The sequence below is a fragment of the Eptatretus burgeri genome, chromosome 11 (genome assembly GCF_056783735.1).
Source record: "Eptatretus burgeri isolate ZD-2024b chromosome 11, Ebu_testis_v1, whole genome shotgun sequence".
In the NCBI taxonomy this organism is placed as follows: Eukaryota; Metazoa; Chordata; class Myxini; order Myxiniformes; family Myxinidae; genus Eptatretus; species Eptatretus burgeri.
In genome coordinates, this window is record NC_140971.1 from 1,730,436 (window position 1) to 1,754,562 (window position 24,127).

The 24,127-nt window shown below is 41.6% G+C and overlaps 1 protein-coding gene across 1 annotated transcript in view; it reads right to left on the reverse strand.

Moving 5' to 3' along the window:
- LOC147016284 (polypyrimidine tract-binding protein 1-like) overlaps window positions 1–24,127 on the reverse strand; it is a 45,135-nt gene that overhangs the window by 1,364 nt on the left and 19,644 nt on the right. The window contains exons 12-15 of the mRNA XM_085844873.1: window positions 19,888–19,980; window positions 10,864–10,967; window positions 10,652–10,764; window positions 3,983–4,060 (exon numbers count right to left, since the gene is read on the reverse strand). Coding sequence (XP_085700999.1) covers window positions 3,983–4,060; window positions 10,652–10,764; window positions 10,864–10,967; window positions 19,888–19,980 — 388 coding nt within the window. The remainder of the gene's footprint in view (window positions 1–3,982; window positions 4,061–10,651; window positions 10,765–10,863; window positions 10,968–19,887; window positions 19,981–24,127) is intronic.

Below are 24,127 nucleotides of genomic sequence, written 5' to 3' on the forward strand. Positions count from 1 at the left end.
TTAGGAGATGGAGGCTTTACTGATGATCATGGAACACATCGCCATGAAGGTTGGCCTCTTCTTCACCACAATGCTTCACCCTCTTACCTGCCACGCCCACTTCCCAGGGACTGTGCTGGATGTCTATTATGTACACCACCCTATAGAACTTGTCCAAGTAGTGCAAAACTGGAGGTTCTTGGAAGTATTATGAAGGTGATTTGTGTTCTCCAATGTTCAAGTAAAGAATTCAATTTGAATGAAGGTTTGAAGGCATATAAATAAAATAACTATAGGTTTTACCACCATTTTCCCCAGTGTCTGACATCATGCTATCTAACATGTTACATTGTTCCTGTTTGTGTCCTTTATACAGTCCTTAAAAACAGGTTTCCTGTTTGGAATGATTTTCAGGTTTGTTTAATTGCCAGAAAGAAGGTAAAACTAGAAGGGCACTCTTCCATGTCATGACTGCCAGAGATGCCTCCACCCATATCATTACATCACTAATATGTACAGTGCCCAAAGAAAGTCTGCACCCCCTTTCAAAATTTTCACCTTTTGTTCTCTTTTCGCCTGGAATTAAATTACATCAAATCAGACTTTTCCACCTTCATTTACAAATCATAACCCACAATTTCCAAGTGAAAAACAAATTTCAGAAAATTAATTAAAAATACAAATCTAGAATATCTTGGTTGGATAAGTGTCCACCCCCCTGAGTTAATACTTGGTGGAAACACCTTTGACATCAATTACAGCTGTGAGTCTGTTGGGATAGGTCTCCACAAACATTGTACACCTTGATTGGACAATATTTTCCAATTCTTCTGAACAAAACTGTTCAAGCTCAGTCAAGTTGCTTGGGGAGCGTTGATGGACAGCAATGTTCAAGTCATGCCACATATTTTTGGTTGGATTTTGGTCGGGGCTCTGACTGGGCCACTCAAGGACATTTATCTTTTTGTTCCTTAGCCACTCCAGTGTTGCTTTGGCTGTGTGCTTCGGGTCATGGTCATGCTGAAAGGTGAACTTCCGTCCCAATTTCAGGTTTCTTGCAGAGGGCAGCAGGTTTTCCTTGAGGATTTTTCAGTATTTTACTCCATTCATTTTTCCCTTCTATCCTGATGCAGTCCCTGCTGATGAGAAATATCCCCATAACATGATGCTGCCACCACCATGCTTTACAGTAGGGATGGTGTTCTTTAGGCGATGTGCTGTATTTGGTTTGCACCAAACGTAACGTTTTACATTTGAGCCAAAAAGTTCCATCTTGGTTTCGTCAGACAACATTTTTTGCCACGTGGATGAAGAATCTCCGAATGTTTTTTTTTTTGCATACTTCAAACAGGACTCAAGGTAAGATTTTTTTTTGAGTAATGGCTTCCTTCTTGCCACCCGACCATTACAGGCCAGACTTGTGTGCTTGGGATATTGTTGTCACATGCACATGGTGACCAGTCTGCTATAAAGGCATGTTGCTTTCAAAGTTGAGATTGGCCTCTTGGCCTCTCTGATCAGCCTCCTTGTTTGGTCGTCCAGTTTGGAGGGACGGCCTGATCTCGGCGGGGTCTTGGTGGAACCATATGCCTTCTACTTATTAATGACTGTCTTGACTGTGCTCCAAGGGATATTCAAGGCCTTTGAAATATATTTATACCCATCCACTGATCTGTGCCTTGCCACAACAACCTGGAGGTCTTTTGAAAGCCCCTTGGTTCTCATGGTTCAGTCTTTGATGTGAAATGTATTCCCCAGCACAGGAAACAGACAGGAACAACTGATTTTATTCTGAAATAATCAGAATCACTACAATTTAACACAGGTGGAGGCCAATTAACTTGGTGTGTGATTTTGAAGGTGATTGGTTACACCTGAGCTCATGTACAATTGCTATTATAATGGGATGGACACTTATCCAACCAAGATACTTCAGTTTTGTATTTTTAATTTTCTGAAATTTGTACAATTTGTTTTTCACTTGGAAGTTCTATGTTATGATGTGTAAATAAATAAAGGTGGAAAGTCTGATTTAATATAATTTAATTCCAGGCTATAAGAGAACAAAAGGTGTTGACTTTCCATTGCCACTGGACTTGAACCAAGTGATTTAAATCCTTGAACGCAGATTCAAAAAAATTAAATAATTCTGGCGACCAGACCATGCATCCAATCAGTTTGAAATTGAAAACATATTCCCCATTACTACGAGATCATAATTTTGCCATTTCACGATCAATGAAGTAGTTTGAGAGAATTATTTTTTAAAGATTGTCGTTCAATCCCATATGACCTATAAATTATTCATGAACACCCTGGTATCCCCAAGAATTGAAGAACATGTTGGTGAAAATTCCCGTCAAGCCGTTCTTAAGGGGAATTTTAAAAGGTTTATTCTTCAAAAAACAGCTGCCAGACCATGTGACCGATGATATCATAGGTACAGAACTTTTTGTTCGTCGTAGATAAATGATCATACCTGTGACGTCTCGTCTTTATCTGTTCAGCCGTTTCAGAGAAGTTTTTTATGTTAAAAAAAATGTGGATGCCAAACCACATGACTGACATCAAATTTTTCCCCCCCATCATAAAACTCAGCTTGAGATGACCCTCAATTTTCATACTGATGGGATAAAGCATTTGACGTATGCAATTATGACATCACAACGAAGCCACCTACGACAATAAATAAATAAAGTTTCCCCTGTGCCAAATTTCAATTTTTTCCCCACGTGGCTGTTTCAGAGATGCAGGTCCAAAGTTTTTCCTTTTTTACAACATGGATGCCACACCATGTGACCTATGACATCAATATCAAAGCATTCTACATGGGTAGTCACACCGATGGTGACAATTTCGTGTCACTCGGAAAAACGGTTGCAAAGAAAACATGAAATTAGCATGGGCGAGCGGTCAGAGAGACGGACGGACGGACAACCCAAAAATATAATACCTCCAGCGACTGCCAGTGGAGGCATTAAAAATTACCTCACTCCGATCTCCATCAGGATGAATGCAGAGCTAAAGTACGGTAAAAATGCACTGGTATTCTGATTCGTGTTCAAAATAGAATATTCAATTTAAACAAGTCTGGAGACGGCGATGGTTCACAAGCAATGTACACGGTTCGCCTTTTTTATTTTTTGACCTTTGAGGGGACGCCACGGGCAAACTGGCGGGAATCAGGAAAAACGTAAATGATGAAAGTTGTAGTACTCGAAAAGCACTACTTGCATTCCAACTTTCATTCAAACAGTTGAAAACCCTAGGAGCTCAATGCCCAATTTATTGATTTTTTTGACATTTTCGAAGTTCGTGACCTTGATGTTGGGACGAAAATTAAAAAAAAAAAAAATTTAAAAAACGAGCTCGGTGGGGCTATGCAGGTGCCATTGGGCTAACCAAATACCGAAACCCCTGCCAGATTTGACAAACCCCCTCGGAGAAGATGCAACTTGAAACCGGCTACCCCCTAAAAACACGTTTTTTGGGCGTGGCTCCGCCCATAATGGGCGCAGCATGCCCATTCTCCGGAAAACACAACTAGATCATGATACAAACCTCACCCTAATTTTATCAAGATCGGATCAAAACCCACGGAGCTATGCTCGGGACAGACAGACACACACCCATAACGAATATAGTGGTCACTTACTGACTCGTGAACCAATAAGTCGTTTCTCGATGAACTGACAAGACGGACAGAGGGAATGATATGAAGCAATCGCTTAACTCCGCTTTTCCCTTCGTGTGTGTGGGGTAACTGCTACTTCAAAAGCAAAGCACAAGCAAGGCAGGTAAGTTTGGCACCTTGTCCACACCGACTCATGCCCACACCTTGCATGCACCGCTGCCTCGACCCGCACCCCTTGTCAGAGCCCCCTTCCGCCTCTTTGCACTCCCATCATCCCCATGCAGTTTCTCAGTCATTTTAAGAGTAAAAAGATACATGTCTCCACAGACTCCCTCCCATGTTTTTACACAATTCACAACATTGCCTTACGGAAAAAACTTGAATGCTCGGACTTCTCCACCAGCCTCTGAAAACAGCCTTTGTAGATCCTCTTCTGCAACCGCTGGCCTGAATGGGACATTTCAGCCAAGTCAGGATGGATACAATCTTTTTCATCATTCCTTTTGCAGCAATCCAAGGCTCATGAAAGAACTTGTACATGTGCACAATCTCAGACATGAGCACTTCAACATATCAGTGGACTTGCTACACAAATTACAAATGCCGCCAGCACAGGATTAACAAGAAAAAGAGCAATCAGAGATTGCAGGCCTTCACCAGGACTTCTGTGTGGTGTGTTGTGTGACGTAATTAATAATATACATAATTAGAACTGCCACTTTACAACTGCTGACAGTGATGACTGGATACCAAGGTGTCCCACTTTGAAACAAAACCCCGCTTTGATTGGACACCTGATCCTGACCCATGACGTTTATGATTATTCAATTGAAATCAGAATGGGGTTCAAATAAATTCAATTCTCATCAAATGGAACACCAAACAGGGACAGTCCTGCATTGGAGTCATCAGAAGGACCCCAAACAAACAAAAAGCAAAGATGAAGTCATTGGGAGGAACCTGGATAAGATTAGTATTTCAGCTGCTGCTCCTCTACCCTCAAACCCATCCAGGCACAGCCAAGTGAGCCTCATTCTAAAAAAATAACCCAGATAAAAAAAAAAATTTCTGGCTGCCAGACCATGCGTGTGTTCAGGTTGAAATTTAAAGCATGTGTTCCCCATCACTACTGGATCATAATTGTGAAGTTTCACTTTAAGTGGTTCAAGAGAAGAAATTAAAAAAAAAAAAGATTTTTGCTCAATCCAATATGGCTGCCAGACCACATGACATCAATTATTCATCAATTCCCCTTGTATCCACAAAACTTGGGGAACATTTCTATGAAGTTTCCCCTTGGACTGTCCAACCATTCCGGAGATTTTTTATAGGTTTTTGGGGTAAATCAAATATGGCTGCCAAATCATGTGACCTATGATGTCATATGTGAACCTTTTGTTCCTCATGGAGAGGCAGTAATACGTGTAAAGTTTCGCTTCCATCTGTTCAGCCACTTGAGATTTTTGAAGGTTAATTAAACATAAAAAAACAAAATGGTTGCCGAATCACAAGCAATGACGTCAGGAATTTTTTTTTTAAATCGACCATTTTATCCCGAGATGACCCTCAAATTTTCATACTGATCAGATGTAGCGTTGTACATATGCAATGATGACGTCATAATGAAGGCACCTATGACTTTTTTTTTTTAATCATTCCCCATGAGGAGTACTTGCCGTGTGCAAAGTTTCAATTTTTGGTTTCAGACAAACAGGTCCAAAGTTTTTTGGCTTTTCCAATATGGCTGCCACACCACATGACCTATTATATGACGTTATAATTATGATAAAATTATTCGACAAGTACTCGCACCTCTGGTGAAATTTCCTCTCAATCCGACAAGCGGTTGCAGAGAAAAACATGAAAGTTCTATGCGGAGAAAAACAGAGCCAAATGCAATACCCTGTCCTTCGGCAAAGGTCATAAACATATAAATACATCTATATAATCCAGAAAAAAAAAAAAATATATATATATATATATATATATATATATATATATATATATATATATATATATATATATATATATATATATATATATATATATATATATAGCAAGTTATCATTGAAACAAACATGTAAATTAAATAAATACATGATAAATTAAAAACTTGACTTTTACCTTTTAAATTAGGGTTATAAAACAGCAAGGTGGGTCAGGTAAGAACATTACATGCTTGCACTGTACTCTGCCGAAAATAAAATAAAAACACAGGACTTAGCTCGGGATAATACTGTTCGAGGGGGGAGGGTGGAACGGGGGAAGGAGCAGCAGTGAAAAGGGCGAGCGGAGAAAGGGCATGAGCGGGGAAGGTGATTCAGCAAATGGAAAAGGAGAATTACTTTAACGACGAAGGTGCCTGCAGCATTGCCACAACCCACAACGGAGAAGGGTAACACGATCCTTAAATCACCTTACCTTGAACTACGATCTTCCCTGCTTGGAGACCAAGGTACGAACGAGATGGCTTAGTCTTCCACAATAATCCCGTCTCCTCGATTAAAAACCTGCTCCATCATAAATCCCTTCGCCTCAATTAGTTTTATGAGCTGCGCATGAATACATGTGTTTTAGAACAGGGGTTCGAATCCGGGTGTTGGAAAATGAAGATTTGAAGGATGATGAAGGTTTGGGAATGAGGAAGAGTACAATGGGGAAGGTTTTACCAACAATCATCAACCCCGTAATGACGGACCACACAGATGCTGCATTTTGTCCTTGAACCAACCGATTTAACAACTTAATCTTTTCGTCCAACGTTATATGATACAACTAACTTTGTTCATCACTTTACATTAGGGCTCACTAAAAACGGTGTGCGAGAAACACCACAAGGCTCGTAATAGGTAACCATACACGCACTGGACGCAAACAATGACTCATCTCAGCTCAAAAACAGCGATTGGCCAAAATTAAATTCCGTGATAACAGAATCGGAACAATTTTATTTAGTTGGAACACAATTTTGTAGTTTTTAGGTCATCTCTACCGAGATGACCTAATAAAGCCAGACCAAATGTCCGTCCGTCCATAGGTCCGTCAACAATTTTTCTTTCCGATCTTGAAACTTAGTATGTGGGTAGAGGTCGATGACTGTTGCACAACGATATAACTTTTGTCCAGGGTCAAGGTCACGTAAGTTATAAAAATCGCCATTTTCAAAACCTATCTGGTCTGCCATTCTACAAGATATTCGGCAACTGTTTATTGATTACGATAGTAAAAAATATTATCTTGTATCTAACCGGACAGATTTTTGAATTTCCTTCCCATTTGATAGTCACGTGATCTGGAAGATGGCCAAAAACGCCGATGCGATTCGCAAAAAAGGAAGGAAGGAGAAATGAAATATAAAACATTTTTAGCCTTTTATATTTATACATTTTCTGCCGAAGGTGCAAAACTTTCAAAACCCAAAATGTAAACGTCGGCATTTATTTTCAATATATAATTTCGTGCGCGCGCGCCAAAATTGCGGAGTCATCTTTAACCAAACTGCGCAGTAGTCTTCGGTCATAACTGAACAGAACATTTAGAACTTGTGGTATTATAGAGATGACCGTCACCTCCACACGGGGGTAATTTTTACCTTCGCATTCTGCGAAAGGTTATGTTTTGGTCGGCGTGTATTTATTTATTTATTTATTTATTTGTAATCTTGCGATTCGTATAACTCAAAAAGTATTAAACCGAATTGCATGAAATTTGGTGGGATGATTGGTTATTAGCCAGGAAGCATTCGATTAGATTTTGGGATCGTTCGGGTCAAAGGTCAAGGTCACAAAAAGGTCAAAATCGTCTTTTTACGATAACACGGTCAATTTTTATTCAATTTGCATGCAACTAACGCCAAAATGTTCAGAATTAAAGGCCTCATCTTGTGATATGCAATATGACAATGACGCCCATACTCTTGTTACCGGTTAGGGGTCAAAGGTCAGGGGGGTCATGACCTTTAAAAATATGCGGTTTTTGTCATAACGCGGTCAATTCTTGTCCGCTTTACATGAACCCAGCACCAAAATGTTCAGAATTTAATGCCCAATCTTGTAACACAATGACGTCATAACACATGTCACCGGTTGGGGTAAAATGTCGGGGGGGGAGGGGTCACGCCCTTGAAAAATATGCGGTTTTTGTCATAACGCGGTCAATTCTTGTCCGCTTTACATGAACCCAGCACCAAAATGTTCAGAATTTAATGCCCAATCTTGTGACACAATGACGTCATAACACATGTCACCGGTTGGGGTAAAATGTCGGGGGGGGGGGTCACGCCCTTGAAAAAGATGCGGTTTTCAGCACAACTCAGTCAATTCTTATTCGATTTGCATGAAACCAGCATCAAACGAGATTACCTTCTCTTGTTGAAACGTTGTATTCACCGAGCTTGTGAGTGAAGACTCGCCAAAACGACGCGAGTCGATTGTTGTTTAGTCCGTATCCCCCGAAAGTCGGGGGGGGGGTCATGACATTATAGATATGTGGTTTGTGTCATAAGACCATTCATATGAAACCAGTTCCCAACACTCATACCAAGAACAAAAAAGTAGTGGCGGCGAAGGTATGCGCTCTATGAGTACCCGTTCTAGTTCACTTTGTTTTCCGAAACCTTCGATTTAAAGAGTTTCCGGTATAAGATTTTAACCTGTGATCCCAGCATGGCGAGTTAAGTGGATTCAGGGGAATGTCAAACAAACTGTAAAAAGGTGAACATTTGAACAGCAGACGACAAAGGTATGCTGAGATGATAAAAAAATCCTGCAACATCACATTGAAACTCTCAAAGCCATGATATACGAGGGCTTGGTCATAGTGACGTGACGCTCTGATCCATTGCAACGCTTAGCACAAACCTCTCATTTTAAACTTCAATCATGAATTATCAAAGGTCAGCTCAAGCTGATAAATACAAAAAAAAAATAACACCAATATAACAGTTATAAATACAGGTTTGTTAAAACACTGTGCACATAAATGCTATGATTATTAGTGTACCAAACCATTCTCAGCTTCCCCATGACCAAAGGGGTGGGGGTGGGCAGAGAGGTGTGTGATGAAGTGGGAAGCGGAGATCAGGCACAATGAAGGGGAGGCAGAGATAAGACACAATGAGGGAAGTAGAGGTGAAACGCGATGAAAAGGGGGTGCGCTGAAGGGGGGAGAGGGGGCAGAGAGGGGTGTGACGAAGGGGAAAGCAGAAATGAGGCACGAAGAAGGGGAGGAAGGGAGGGGTGCGCCGAAGGGGAGAGAAGGAGCAGAGAGGGGTGCGACGGAGAGGGGGCAGATGTGTGCGCTGAAAGGGGGTGGGGCAGAGAGGGGTGTGACAAAAGAAGAAGCAGAGTGTGTGGAAGGTATTCACATGCGTTTGACACCATTAATGGTAATCAATTGTTGTTTGTACACCTCTACAAAATTGACTCCTTGGGATTCGCAATACTGGGCATAGGGAGACAGACTTCATGGGAGGGGCGAACGAAAACCATTTTCCATTGAAACCACGGAGGAAAGTGAAGCTGTACAATGTACATACGAAACGGGGGTGGATAAATTAAGTGTTTAGGGGTGAAAAAAATCTTGGGAAATGGGTCTTGTGAAAAGGAAGAAGAGGAAGAGACTAATGAAGAAGAAGAATGCATGGCTTGTTCCTGATGTGGTCATAAGGAGGGGAATTTTTTTAAATCCCCCCTTTTTACTTACGAAATCTAAAGATTTCGTAAGTATATTGATGACTTCAGTTTGTTTGTTTGTAGGCACGATAACTCGAGAACGGAAGAAGCTACCAATGTCAAATTACACCACGTGATTCAGGAGGGTGATGGCTAGTGCTGATTAGATTTTGGTCAAAATCGGTCAAAGGTCAAGGTCACAGTGAGGTCAAACATAATTCTGTAAATTAATGTGGAGAAATGGAGATTTTTGCTTCGCTCGACGTTATGAGTTCGTTTTAACTTCGATTTTAATTTTGTCTTCGGTTTTTGCGATCGCTTAGGACGCTTAAAACTCGGTTGTCGAAATTCTGGTAAAAATCGGATGTTTTGGAGACGTTTTAAGATTGTATAAAAAAATTTCACTCGACGCGTCACGGGTCGTCACGTGATGCAGTGCGCTCGAGCAGACGCGTCGTTGAGTTACGTTAAGGTATAATATAATTGCATGGAGAAATGGAGACTTTTGCTTCGGTCGACGTTACGATTTTTGATGGTTTGATACAGAATCATCGTAGAAACTTCTGGTTTGCGTCACTACCTTCTCGAGAGACAGCTTTTATTAGACAAGGTCAGAGGTTAAGTTGACGATTTCGTAAGTACCAGTCTATGACTGCTTGTTTTTATGTTGAAAGCTTTTAAAAGGAAGAAGCATTTCATCCAATGAATATTCAGTTTGGGGTGTTGAAAAAGAGTAGGGATAAAGAATGGAGGAGAAACTGAATAGGAAGGCATGGCAGATTTATTTGAGTTTGTGATTGTTTATTGTTTGTGGAGTGACTTTTTAAAATTATTTTTTGAGCGAGGAATGGAAAAAGGATTCCGAGAGATCAGAAATGATAATGCTTGAGAGAAAACAAGCGAAAACGGAGCATGTGGGGTCAAAGCAGACAGAGAAGTATCATTCTGACTTGCAGAGCTGGAGGCGAGTAGGCCAGACTTGCACAGGGACATTCGGCAACACAAGGTTTGACACGGAAAAGTGTACAAAAACAACGAGCATCACAGGCATGAAAATAAAACAGTAAAACAACAGATCTGGTCTGGAAACTCAAGTTTGATGAGTTGGAGGGAAGAACTACTCAAACCAGTGTCACATGTGTAAGCACCCAGAACCAGAAGTTATTCAAATGAAAAACTAAAATTGTGTCATGAAGGTGAACACGATGATATGGCAAAAAGAAAATGAAAATGTTTTCAATCAGTTAACAACACTGGTTGATAAAATTTTAAATCTGCAGCTTGATATAATTGCACATTTTCATTTGCAAGTCAGAAAACGGAAGAAAAAATTGGCCAAAGATCGAATGGAAAGGAACAAGCGTACGGGATGTTTGAGAGATGAAGAGTCGAAGATGGAGGGTAGATATTTTGGAAGTTCTTTGATCCAGGTTTCTTGAAGCGATGAAGTGCAGAGCTGGAGAAATCCTTCGTCAAACCCTAGTGAAGGCAAAGCAGAACGAAATAAAATAGCCTTCGGTGATCATGACATGCCGTGCGATTAACCTGGGTCTTGCAGATCAAAGACTACATCATTACCTGATCCTCATGTCCTTCCCTTGGCAGCTGCACCGTTTGATGGCGAGAAAGTGTGACGTGAAGAGACTTGCCGTACAGACGAACTCCATTCAAATGGGACATGGCTGGTGTCACAGAGGGACAATAAAACAGTTACAATTTGGAGGAAGGCAGTGGGGACACAGACACAATAATGAAAGGAATGAATGATCGTGAAAAGCGGAAAGAGAGGTGGGGAGGACAATTATGTGCAAGAAGTAAGATGGTTGGAAAAGGTGGATGAGAGAGAATTGTTGCTTTTTGTGGGATATCTCTCGTGTTCTCACATTATACGATTAATGTGTGTATAACACATGACATAGATGGAATACATGTGTAAATTTATAAATATATAACGTGTGTGTGTGTGTGTGTGTGTGTATTCATAAATATTGTATATAAAATATACTTTATACCTGAATAATTCAAAGGTAATTACAGTGAGTTTTGGAGCAAATATATTATTCCTTCTTGGATTGTTTTAACGATTCCTTAAAGATAACGAGTAACATGCGTCAAGTGATGTACGGAACAGATTTCCCTTCAGTTTGAGGTGAAGGTTTTTTTTCATTTTAAATGTGAAGTATACTTTGGAAAACACACATATGACGGATATGCAACAATACAAACATGAACACCACTTTGTATGAAATTGACATGTTTTCAGTTCAACTTTAAACTTCTCTAAATCTGCCTGTATACGTGTGCTTTTCAATGAGTAAATCACTGTTGGACCTCACGTATTCGTAGGTGATAAAGTGTAGCCTGCTTCAACATTCACGCATTCATTAATTTTTTTAATCTACACACACACGCACACGCACACGCACGCGCACGCGTGACTGGTCTCCTATATCCACCTGGGAAATTGGAAATCAGCAACACCACCACATTACATGAAAAAGGTACAAAAACGGTTCCACTTAACCTCAGGCCAATTAGCTTATTTCCAATCATCAGCAAGCTCATGGAATCCATCATCGCAGTTGACATCAAATCATTCCTTTTCTCCAATAACCTCATCTCAGATCATCAATTCAGATTCAGACCTGGTCACTCCATCTTGGACATGCTGCTTTTACTCTCCCAACAATGGTGGAGGCCCTCAATATCAGGGTTATCTCTGGACATATCTCAAGCTTTTGATACAGTCTGGTATCCTGCCTTACTCTCCAAACTGTCTGTCTATGAGAGTGGATGAATTCAGTAATCCAAGTGTGGAGTTGGTCTTGGATTACATAGGCAATGTGTGGCTCTCAATAGAACCCTTTCATCTCCTCTCCCTGTCAAGACTGGATTACCTTCAGTGGATTAGATTACCTGGATTATCTCATCTTTTAGTGGAAAACTCACTGTGTTGTTTCTTATGTACTTATTTGGTTCTTATGCATTTGTGAAAACTACATTTCAGATGATGTAACTAAACAAAATGAAAGGTGAAGCAGGACAGCCCCCAGCTGAACTAGCCTCCATGGGGACAAACCATCCTCAGAGGATTTGTGTTTCTCAACAAGGTAGTGCTGTAGTTAACTCAGATATCCTGACTGAAGGAGGTGGCCATTCTGGGTTAGCCAATGGGGAACATTTATCCGAATGCAAAGTACGTAAATGTGGGATTTGCAATCGCAAGGCATGTCCAACATTTATTAACCACAAACAATATAATAAAAATTATATTATACAGTAAAAGCGAGATCTTACAAATTAAAATAAACCAAATAATTAATTACATGTAAAACCTCAAACATAGTTTACTTATCGGCTTGTAACAAATGTACGATGCAATATGTTGGTGAAACAATGCAGAGACGTAGTGTAAGAATGCACACAAGAGCGGCATGAGAAACCCAGATAAAAACTACTGGTTGTTCACTACTCACTCATCACTTTACTTATGGACATTGTAACAATGCAAGCTTCAGTGTTCAGGATGAAGAAAAGATAAACGGTAATCGCCAAAAAAAGGATGGGATGGAAGATAAAACACACACAATTACGTCAGCATGGATAACTTTTTTTGGATTAAAGAATTAAGAACTGGTTACCCATATGGGTTAAATTAAATAATTAATGATACATACATGCAATCATCGATCTATAATTCCAGTTGTGTGTGTGTGCGTGTGTGTGCGTGCGTGCGCACGCGTCTGCAACCGCTGTTTCTCGACAACCACTGGTCTGATCTAATTGAAACTTGCCATGTATATTGTTGGGGACCTGAGTATGTGCCTTTTCAAGGTTTGATATTAATCGGACAAGTGTTTCCCAATTTATGACCATTTATTTACTAAACCAATGGCAGGACACGGTGCTATGACGTCACAATTATCAATTAAGTTTGCTATCAAAAAAGATACATACTGTGGTGAGAATTTCGTTTCGATCGGACTTACCATTCCTGAGAAAGTGATTTTTAAAGCGAAAGAACCCAAAAATTGCTGGCGGAAAAAGAAAAATAATAAATAATATAGAAATAAACAGAAGAAAAACAATGTTACCCAGTCCATTTGACTGGGTACCCTAATTTTTTTTGCACGTACAGCCACGCACGCACAGGCACGCACGCATGGGCCCACACGAGTACGAATAAATGTCAGTGTGTCTCCTACATAACTCCAAAGCCATGAAACTTTGCATGCATTCTAAGAAAACTCCAAGGAAGTGCAAGTGTGAAAATTTGGTGTTTGGATTAATTAAAACACCCCTTTTGAAGATAATTAATGGCCTTATTTAATCATCCTTCATCAGGCGCATCCCCCGGCCACCTCGCTCTCTATGGGGTCTGAAGCCACCATGTTTTTTGGTCTGCTCAACCTGTTTCTGTTCATCATACTTACAAATTGCTGGATACATTGCAATGCTTATAAATGCCCAGAGACGCCAGCGTTCATGGCTTTATTTCATTTCCGCACATGCCATAATCTTGAGAATCTCTGAAACTAAGCCAAGTTACAAAATTGAAGCTCCAGAATTGAATTTAGCAGCAGTTCTGACTTCTCAAAAACCTCCGTTTTGGTAAGGGTGGTAACAAATCATGGACCAAAGTGTGAAGGTTGTTTGTTCTCAAAGTTTTGTTCTGAGGGCTCTTTTGAGAATTGTCACTGAGCCCCAGATAGCTTCTAACTGCAGTTTGTTTGTAGTAATACTCCAAGGGATGGTTTTTGACATCTCTAAGGTTCTACTTCATCATTCCCATTGCTTCAATGATCACTGGTTCAATTTTGGATCTTTTCAACTTCCAAGGTCTTTTCACTTCTTTTTGGAATCTTGGTATTTGGTCATTTTCTTGATTTCTGCATTGTTAGGCCAAAATTACTGGGTGCTGAAACTTAGAGTGTGTGTGTAGTCATAGTCATCAAGCACAACATATCATTCTCTTTGCTGAAGGCCCAGTCACACCTTGACGGTTGAGCCAGCTTATGCCGATTTTTGGAAAATTTGTCTAAAACGCTGGCACACGTCGAATACGTTATGGGTAAGTTTTGATAACATTGAGAGCACGCTGAAAAACACTGCCATACGTCATTGTACGCTGGCTTTAAACGTTGTACTTTTCGGTTGTCCTCAAATTTTCCATGCTTGAAATTTTAAGACTTATGCCAGCGTATGACTCACACGTTCCACATAACGCTGGCCATAAGTTGTAGGCACGTCACGCGATCGTTGACACACGTTACTTGTAAGTTACTCATAAGTCTAAACACGTCGAGGCAATGTTTAGCGTACCCGAAACTTATTTCTAACCTATGAGTAACGTGTTGTACTCACGTTACGCGATCGGTGACACACAGACACACGTTACTTGTAAGGTGCTCATAAGTCGAAACACATCAAGGTAATGGTTAGCGTCAGTGTTCCAGACTCCCTGGTTTGATCTATTTTATTTTATTTTTCTTCCTTCCTTCAGTATGATGGTGATTTTGACACTTCGATTTCTAGTGCGGTTATAATATAATGTAATTAATAGGCTGCCGCTCAACGATTTAAATCATAACCGCACTGTACACTGAACACAGTCATACCGAAGAAAAAAAAACAAAAAAAAAACGGGAGTCTGGAACACTGACGCTAACCATTACCTTGACGTGTTTCGACTTATGAGTACCTTACAAGTAACGTGCGTCAATGATCGCATATCGTGCGTAAAACTTATTCCCATCGCATGCGGAACGTGTGTCATACGGCAAGTACGTCGTAAAATTTTCAACATGTTTAAAATTACAAGACGTACTCCACTTAATACGACGTATGATAGCGTACTTTAGCGTTCTATTCACGCATACCAAACTTACCCATACCGTATTCGACGTACGCCAGCGTTTTAGACGCATTTTTCAGAGGTCGGCATACGCTGGCAAGATAGCCAAGGTGTGACTGCGATGTTGACACTTCCATTTCTCCGGCGGTTATGATTTGAATCGTTGTGCGGCAGCCTTTTCATAACCTACGCCACGTCATCATCGGCGATGCGTGCAGTGCACTATGCATAAGTTAGACTATCGTTGGGCATAGGTTGTGAAGGCCGACAACAGGTTCAGCATTCGTTAGTATAAGTTATCGAAACACAACAAAACGTTCTGTGTCCGTGACTAATACGTTATGCATAAGACCAAGTCGTTATGAATACGTCCAAATCTTAAAAAAAAAACATCAAAAGTTCAACGTAAGCCAGCGTTTTACATACATTTTAATACGTTGCCATTGCTGGCTAAAACGTCAAGGTGTGACTGGGCCTTAACCCCCACATCTTCCCCCCCCCTCTCTCTCCTCCTCGCTCTCCCCCCCCCTCCTCATAAAATGCAGCACTCTCCTCCCACATCCATTTCTCTCTGTCTGTCTGTGCACCCCCCCTTCAGCAGTGTATAGCAACATTTGGCAAGTTGTCGCTCTCCCCACCCCCTCCACCAGCCTCTCCTCTCTCCCACTCCCCCCACCCCCACCCCAATTTAATATCCCCGTCAGCAAAGCGACGGATTGCATTTGCGAGTACAACATAGTTGGGAAAACATAATCATCTGTTTTTAACACCTCACCACAAGACGCTCAGAGATGGTGCATAATTATGGACGTAAATGTCCAGTTGGACACACTACAACAAATAGTAAATGAGTGGTTAGATCTTAACTAATCAAATATCAGCAGATTACTTAACAGTATGAGAAATAAGATCAATATTAAAAAAAAAAAACTAGAACGGCGGTCTTTAACGTTGCTCGATATGTCTCCGCCCACATAATTACATCATACGTACTTGTACCAAATACGATTGAAATCCCTGAACCCAAATTCAAAATAATTAAATAATTCTGGCTGCAAGACCATGCATCTGATCAGGTTGAAATTTAAAACATACATATTCCCCCTGACTACCAGATGACCAGTTTGATGTTTCACGTCGATTGATCAAGCGGTACAAGAGAAATTTTTTTTAAAAGATTTTCGTTGAAACCAATATGGTTGCCAGACCTTTTTTAATATTATATTAATTTCACAAAGAATATTAATTCTTTGTGAACACACTGGTATCCTCAAGGCCTGGGGAACATGTGGGTGAAGTTTCCCCTCGATCTGTTCAGCCATTCTAGAGATTATTTTTATTGGATTCAGGGTAAATCAAAAATGGCTGCCGAACCAAGGACCAATGACATTACAGGCGGAGAACTTCATAGACAGGCAATCATACCTGGAGAGTATAGAGTATCACCTCCATCTGTTCAACCGTTTCGAAGGTTTTTATGTCATAAACAATATGGATGCTGAACGACATGACTGCTATCAATTTTTTTTTCTCTCCCATACAATTTAGTCTTGGATGACCCTCAAAAATTTTTATACTGAATGGATAAAGCATTCCAGGTATGCAATTATGACATCGTAACGAAGCCACCTATATCGTTACTAAAATATATATTTTTTTATTTCATTTATTCCCAAGACATTTATATAAATAAATCATTATTTAAAAGTAAAAAAAAAAATTAATCAATTCAATAATAAATCGACAAGGAAGCATGTAAAAAAACGTTTATAAATAACTGTTTGAATACTGTATTGGATTCACAGTTTGATGTAGAGGTGAGTGGGATGGTCATGCTGGTTGGTGGACACATGCTATTTAAGGTACGATTTAATATATTGTATAATAGAATATGTGATGGGAGTTGTAAATACGTGATAATACATTAAATCCTCTGGAGAGGAAAATCTGATTAGTGATGTTGTATTGATGGGTTGACTGACTGCATGGACGCAACTGAGGTTGTGGATCTACTGATGTAGTTAATCTACTGATGTGGATCTGTGACCAAGGTTGTGGATCGACTGATGTAGTTCATCTACCGATGTGGATCCGTGACCAAGGTTGTGGATCTACCGATGTCGATCCGTGACCAAGGTTGTGGATATACTGATTTAGGTAATCTACTGATGTGGAGCCGTGACCAAGGTTGTGGATCTACTGATGTAGTTAATCTACTGATGTGGAACAGTGACCAAGGTTGTTGATCGACTGATGGAGATTCATGATCAAAGTTGTGGATCTACTGATGTGGATCCGTGACCAAGGTTGTGGATCTACTGATTTAGGTAATCTACTGATGTGGAGCCGTGACCAAGGTTGTGGATCTACTGATGTAGTTAATCTACTGATGTGGATGCGTGACCAAGGTTGTTGATCGACTGATGGAGATTCATGATCAAAGTTGTGGATCTACTGATGTGGATCCGTGACCAAAATTGTGGATCCACAGTTTGGAGAGGTTCTGGGCTGAAAGGATCGAAACCTCGAGGAAGAACGGTGCCCAGCTGCTCATATATCTGCCTGTTTTTGGAATGACAACATACAAGGGTGTGCTACAATGTAATGCCTCCTATTATTTTTATCCAAAACAGTTAGATATTCAAATGAAACAGCGCAGTCCGCACATGAGTTCTTCCCGCCCTGGGTGCAAAGTTTCGTGATTCTGACACGAGATGTCTCCGTGCTACATTTGTCAAGATGGCATCGTCATCACGGTTAAAGCAGCACGCAGTTATTGAGTTAATAAATGTAATCGACGAATGTGAAGGCGACCAGTTACGTTCAATATTGTGACTGGAGAGGAGAGTTGGTTGCACCATTACGATCCTGAAAATGAGAGACGGGCAATGGAGTACCAAAACAAATTGCCGGGAAAATCATGCTTCTGTATTTTTGGGACATGAGGGGGATCATCCATTTGGAAATCATGTCAAAGGCTACCACCATTAACTCTGAGTAGTTCTGCCAAGTGTGATAGGGATCATTGATGGACTACAATCTTCAAGTCTCACCATAAATGTTCAATTGGGTTCAAGTCAGGACTTTGACTGGGCCACTCAAGGACATTTATTTTATTTATTTCAGCCACTCCAGTGTGGATTTATCTTTGTGCTTCAGATGATTGTCCTGCTGAAATGTGAATCTCCCACCCAGTTTCATATTCATGGCTCATTCAAGCAGGTTTTCATCAATAATTCTCCAGTACTTTGCACTGTCCATTGTCCCTTCAAGCCTGATGAGCTTGCCAGTCCCTGCTGATGAAAAGTAGCCTGATAACATGATGCTGCTACAACCAGGCTTGACAGTAGGGATGGTATTAACTGGGTGATGTGCAGTGTTAGGCTTTCCCCAGACATAACGCTTTGATCTTCGACAAACACATTCAATTGTTGCCTCGGCTGACCGCAAAACTTTTCTCCACATGCCTGTAGTTTCATGAAGATGATTTTTCACAAACTCCATACAAGCCTCTTTGATGCATCTTTTTCAGTAATGGCTTCTTTCTTGCCACCTGTTCAAAAAGGCCAGCTTTGTGAAGGAAAAAGGGATATTGTTGATTCATTAACTCTGACCTCCATCTCGGACATCAAGCCTTGCAGAACTTTCAGTCATTGTTGGATTTACAGGGACATCCCGAACCAGTTTCCTGCTTGCTCGGCTGTTGAGTTTGGATAGGCAACCTACTATAGCTGCCAGTGTAATATTTCTGAAACATGATAATATCGATTTCAGAAGAACCAACAGAAGCGAAGCTTTCATTGGTACCTCATTTGCATGTATTCCTGCTTATAATGATCCCACAAATTACCAAAGCATGAAACACGGAAATGGAGTGTGTTGTGAATCGACCAAGGTCACGTTTTGAGGGTACCTCTAAATATTGAGCCAAGATGACAAGTTCATTCCAACTTGTGCAATGTTAACATTTGATTTCATATTCAGCATACTCGAGGGCAACAGAAAAAGTGTTAGAGGTGTGTAGGCGGTGGATACACAGGCAGCTATTGTAGCCAATTGTGTAATGTCTTACACTTCTTAATGATGGATTTCATCGTACTCAAAGGGATAATGAATGACTGAAATCTTCATATAACCCTCTCTTTAATGGTGTTTCTCCACCACTTTATGTCTGACTTGTTTGGAAAGCTTCTTGGTCTTCATGTTTGTCTTGTTGGTTGACCAACTTAGTTGCACCTTAAAACTTCTCAAATAAGCAGGGAGCTTAATTTTTTTTAAACTAAACCACCGATTACAGTCAGGTGAAACATATTACACTCATTTTGTAACCTTTCAAACAAATCATTTACTACTGAAGAGATTTTGGGTTAATTAGGAAAAGGGTTTGAATACTTATGCAAATGAGAATCATCTGATTTTCTTTGTTACTCCAACTTATTCACATTTTATCTGCATTCTTTATCTTTATCACTTTGGAATAGGCTGTGAAGACTATATATATTAAATTTGATTTTAAAGCATCATGAAATAAGCTCAGTGGCATCACTTTGGATTTGGGGGTGGAGGGAATGAATACTTTTGCAGGCCACTGTAATTGTATATTGCGGGTATAGTAAATATTTTTGAAGATGATTGGTCTGCGGAATGAGTTTATTTGTCTTGATGACAGTTTAAAGTACATTGTATATCAAGACTACACATTGCTTGTGCCTTATAGTAACAAATAGAAAGTATAAATCCAAACATACCAAGCTGAGCCTGATTTGAATCAGCCATCTGAATCAGGGCATTGTCTTTCTTGTTGAATAGGATTTTCACTCTGTGCACATCTCCATAGACTCCTGGATGGGATTGTATATAGGATGATACAACATTAAATGTACATAAAGGTTTAAACCTTCACAAGATTGACTTTTTTAACATTATACTTTTCCGATCATGGAGGTGAGAAACATTTCTTGATAAACATTACAATCTCACAACAATAAGCAACTTCACAAGATAAAGAGCAAAATACATTATAAACACGACGACCACGAATAAATACTTATTCCGAACACAAGTAACAACTTAATACGATAATGAGTATATTTTAAAATTATATATATTGTTGCGGTTCTGGAAAGCGCATCCCTCCAAGGATGGCATCAATCATACAGTGGTCCCAGTTATTTCTTTAATATACATCCAGTTAGACCTTTCCCTCATGTCTAATGGGTCAAACGGGACAAAGCGAGTTGTGTGGATCTTATAGTTAGGTCTGATTATATCTCGAACTTCATTCCTACTCTTTTTTTCTTATTCCTGAGATTAATCCAAGCAGCGGCCGCCTGTAAAAACTGCGGCTACACCCTTCACAATAACAATGCGTCCTTGCAGAAGACCAAAAGAAGCAAACAACCTCCACCACCAGACTGCACGTAACGCGTGCAGCACAGCGATAATCTCCACCCACTGTTCAGGAGGCCAGAAGCATCAACCACATAATGGCGCCACTGCGAGGATACGGTGTCGGAGGCCAACAGGAGAACCAAACAATAAACGCCCAACGCCATACAGGATGCACGCAGCACGTTCTTTTCAACCCATTTCTGCATCTAATAGTTATATCTATCGTCTTTTCAATCCAAATCTCCATCTAATACTTATATCTATACTCTTTTCAATCGAAATATACATCAAATAAGTATATCCAATCCCTTCCTTCAATTCCTGGCGTGGATCGGGGTTGGCACTGAGCACACCACCACCTGTGATAAATAACCGCGAGCACGACGGCAGAGACAGGCGCAGCCCCGTAATAAATAACCACATGTACAATAGTGGACCCGCGCGCACTGTATGGGGCATGCAGAGCGCATATCTTCATTAGGGTCTGCGGGGCATGCAGAGCGCATCTCTTCATTCAGGTCTGCGCATGGGGTTACAATAACGTCTTACCATCGGTCTTCACTCACAACAACGGCCACAAATGTCTCCCGCAGACGTCAGACATCCTCCCGCACCTCCACCTCGATACAGCTGCTACCATACCAGGCAGAGGCATGCTGTACGGCCGGGATCGCTAGGGCCGCATGGCGTACAGACAAAGCAAGGACATTGACCAGCGCTGACTGTGGGTCACCGGGGGTGCCCGGGCGAGCATGCGGGACTGACGCAAGCCTTGGCCGATCGCCAGGGCACGGCCCAAGAGTTCGGTGCAAGGCAATTCATATCACGGGGTTCGGAGCAAGACGATTCCGCAGCTCAGCTATGGCAAGCCGGATGAACAGTAAGGCTGCTTCTGGTCATGGCGGCAGGCCGTGCGGTGGCCGGGGCCCAGAGCGCCCGATTCGGGTGACGGCACATCATTTCGGGTGGCGTCCCGCCCTGCACCGCAGGGTTAATAAAGGACGGGACGTGAGGCCGTCTGCGTTCCTGCTCGTCCTGTCTGTCTGGCCTGGGATCGATCTCCACCCACTCGCTGCTGACTCCGCCTTCACTGCCTCAACGCTGGCTCCACTTACCCACCTGATCCTGTCTGCCACTCCGCCCACTCGCCGTTGGCTCCACCCAAAGTCCTTCCCTCACGCCTGAGGTCGTGCCCCTTCTCTGGATAGCCAAGCAGGAGACGACGCGCGAACTATCATTCGCGAACTATCATTCGCGAACGGACGACGCGCGAGCCAAGCAGGAGACGACGCGCGAGGAGCGATCGTTCAGCAGAGCATGCCCCCAAAACGTTCTGGGTGGTGCAGTCGGTCAATCGCGCAAAGTATTACGAGACCATTAGTCCCATCTCCTCTCCTTTTTCTTCTCATTAAGTGTGTGTGTGTGTGTGTGTGTGTGTGTGTGTGTGTGTGTGTGTGTGTGTGTGTGTGTGTGTGTGTGTGTGTGTGTGTGTGTGTGTGTGTGTGTGTGTGTGTGTGTGTGTGTGTGTGTGTGTGTGTGTGTGTGTCATGGCACCTGTCCTCGCTTAAGTTAAGATTGCAGAAGAATTCTATCGGGATAGGTCTGCTCTGTGTCTGCTTTTGTAAGTTGCTTGTATTATTGTCGCACCTCACATTTCTTGCTATTTTGACTTGCACAAAACAATAAACTACCTTCACTGTGCCACATATTTTTTCCTCGCCTACCTGTAATGAATCCTTATATAGAAATGTTCCCAGCTCGTTTTTGTCTTTTCTTTCACTGGTCCAGCCATGGTTCTTGCCTAGCTGGGATTTTATTCCCAACGATCCGTTCCTTTGAGCCGGTACGTCCTTGGCAGTGTCGCTCAGCTGCATCTGATCCGGTAAGGTGATCCGGTTCGGACAAGGCGTACCGACAATTAGGTAAATTCGGTCACGTGATTATTTTTAGGTAACCGATATTAGACGGAGGATCCCAAGTCATGTGGTTGAGTTATTGGCGTTCACGGTCGGTTCGCGACCCGCCGTGTCACGGAGTTATCCATGTGCGACGACCTGCGATTCCAGGGAGTCTGGTGGGAACCCGAGATAGCTTCCCTCCCTCGTGGTTTTCTCACCCAGACCCCTGGCCCGCAACAATATACATTATATAGTACCACACACATTCCAGTCCACACCCCTTTCAAAATTTTCACCTTTTGTTGTCTTAAAACCTGGAATTAAATTACATCAAATCAGACTTTGTCCACTTATATTTTCATTGTAACATCGTACTCCATAACTTCCAAGTGGAAAACAAATTCTACAAATTTCAGAAAATTAATTTAAAATACAAATCGAGAATATCTTAGTGAGATAAGTGTCCACACCCCTGAGCTAATATTTGGTGGAAGCACCTTTGACAGCAATTACAGCTGCGAGTCTGTTGGAATGTCTCCACCAACTTTGCACACCTTAATTGGACAATATTTGCCCATTCTTCTGTACAAAACTGTTCAAGCTCAGTCAAGTTGCATGGGGAGCGTTGATGAACAGCAATGTTCAAATCATGCCATAGATTTTCAATTGGATTTAGTTTGGGGCTCTAACTGGGCCACTCAAGGACATTTATCTTCTTGTTCCTTTGCCACACCAATGTATCTTTGGCTGTGTACTTCGTGTCATTGTCATGCTGAAAGGTGAACTTCCATCCCAATTTCAGCTTTCTTGCAGAGGGCAGCATGTTTTCCTCTCAGAATTTTCTGTATTTTGCTCCATCCATTATCCCTTCTATCCTGACAAGTGCCTCAGTTTTTGCTGATGAGAAACATCCCCCTAACATAATGCTGCCACCACCATGTTTCACAGTAGGGATGGTGTTCTTTGGGTCACATGCTGTGTTTGGTTTGCACCAAATGTAACATTTTGCATTTCAGCCAAAAAGTTACATCTTGGTTTCGTCCGAACAAAACTTTTTGCCACATGACCTCAGAATCTCCGGAGTGTTTTTTTGCATACCTCAAACAAGACTCAAGGTGGGCTTTTTTGAGTAATGGCTTCCTTCTTGCCACCATGTCAGGTTAAGCCAGATTAGATCTGTGATTTGCTACAGGTACCATGTAAACCTGTACTAGTCTGTTTCATGGTCGGGTTGTTGGCGACTAAAGAGTCTCCCTCACCAGGTTTCCTAGTGAGGAGGATGTGTGGATATGGACACCCAGCAGGATTAAAAACAAAACATGCCAAAGGGAGGAGGAGCTTCTTGTGGGCCAACGACCATCCATATCTCGAACCAAACTGTGTCTGTGGGCATCCACCAGCAATTGGGTTACATTTTTTTTAGGAGGTTGGTGGCAGGATTTGCACTCCGGCCACTGTAAAACCCTTCATTCCGCAAAACACAAAAACGCAAAGAAAACTGAAAACCCACTCAGTGGGAGTACCTCCTGTGCTGCTTGCCTTCGTCGGGCAGCTCACCGGAAGACAGGATTGGGGCAAAGCCTTTGGGACCCCCATTCCTTGATGATGGGAGGAAAAGCCCGGGGTAAACTTCCTGGGTCAGATTGTGATTGCGTGTGGCGGAGTGGTGCTGAGGTGTCGTCCACCAGACAGTGGTCTC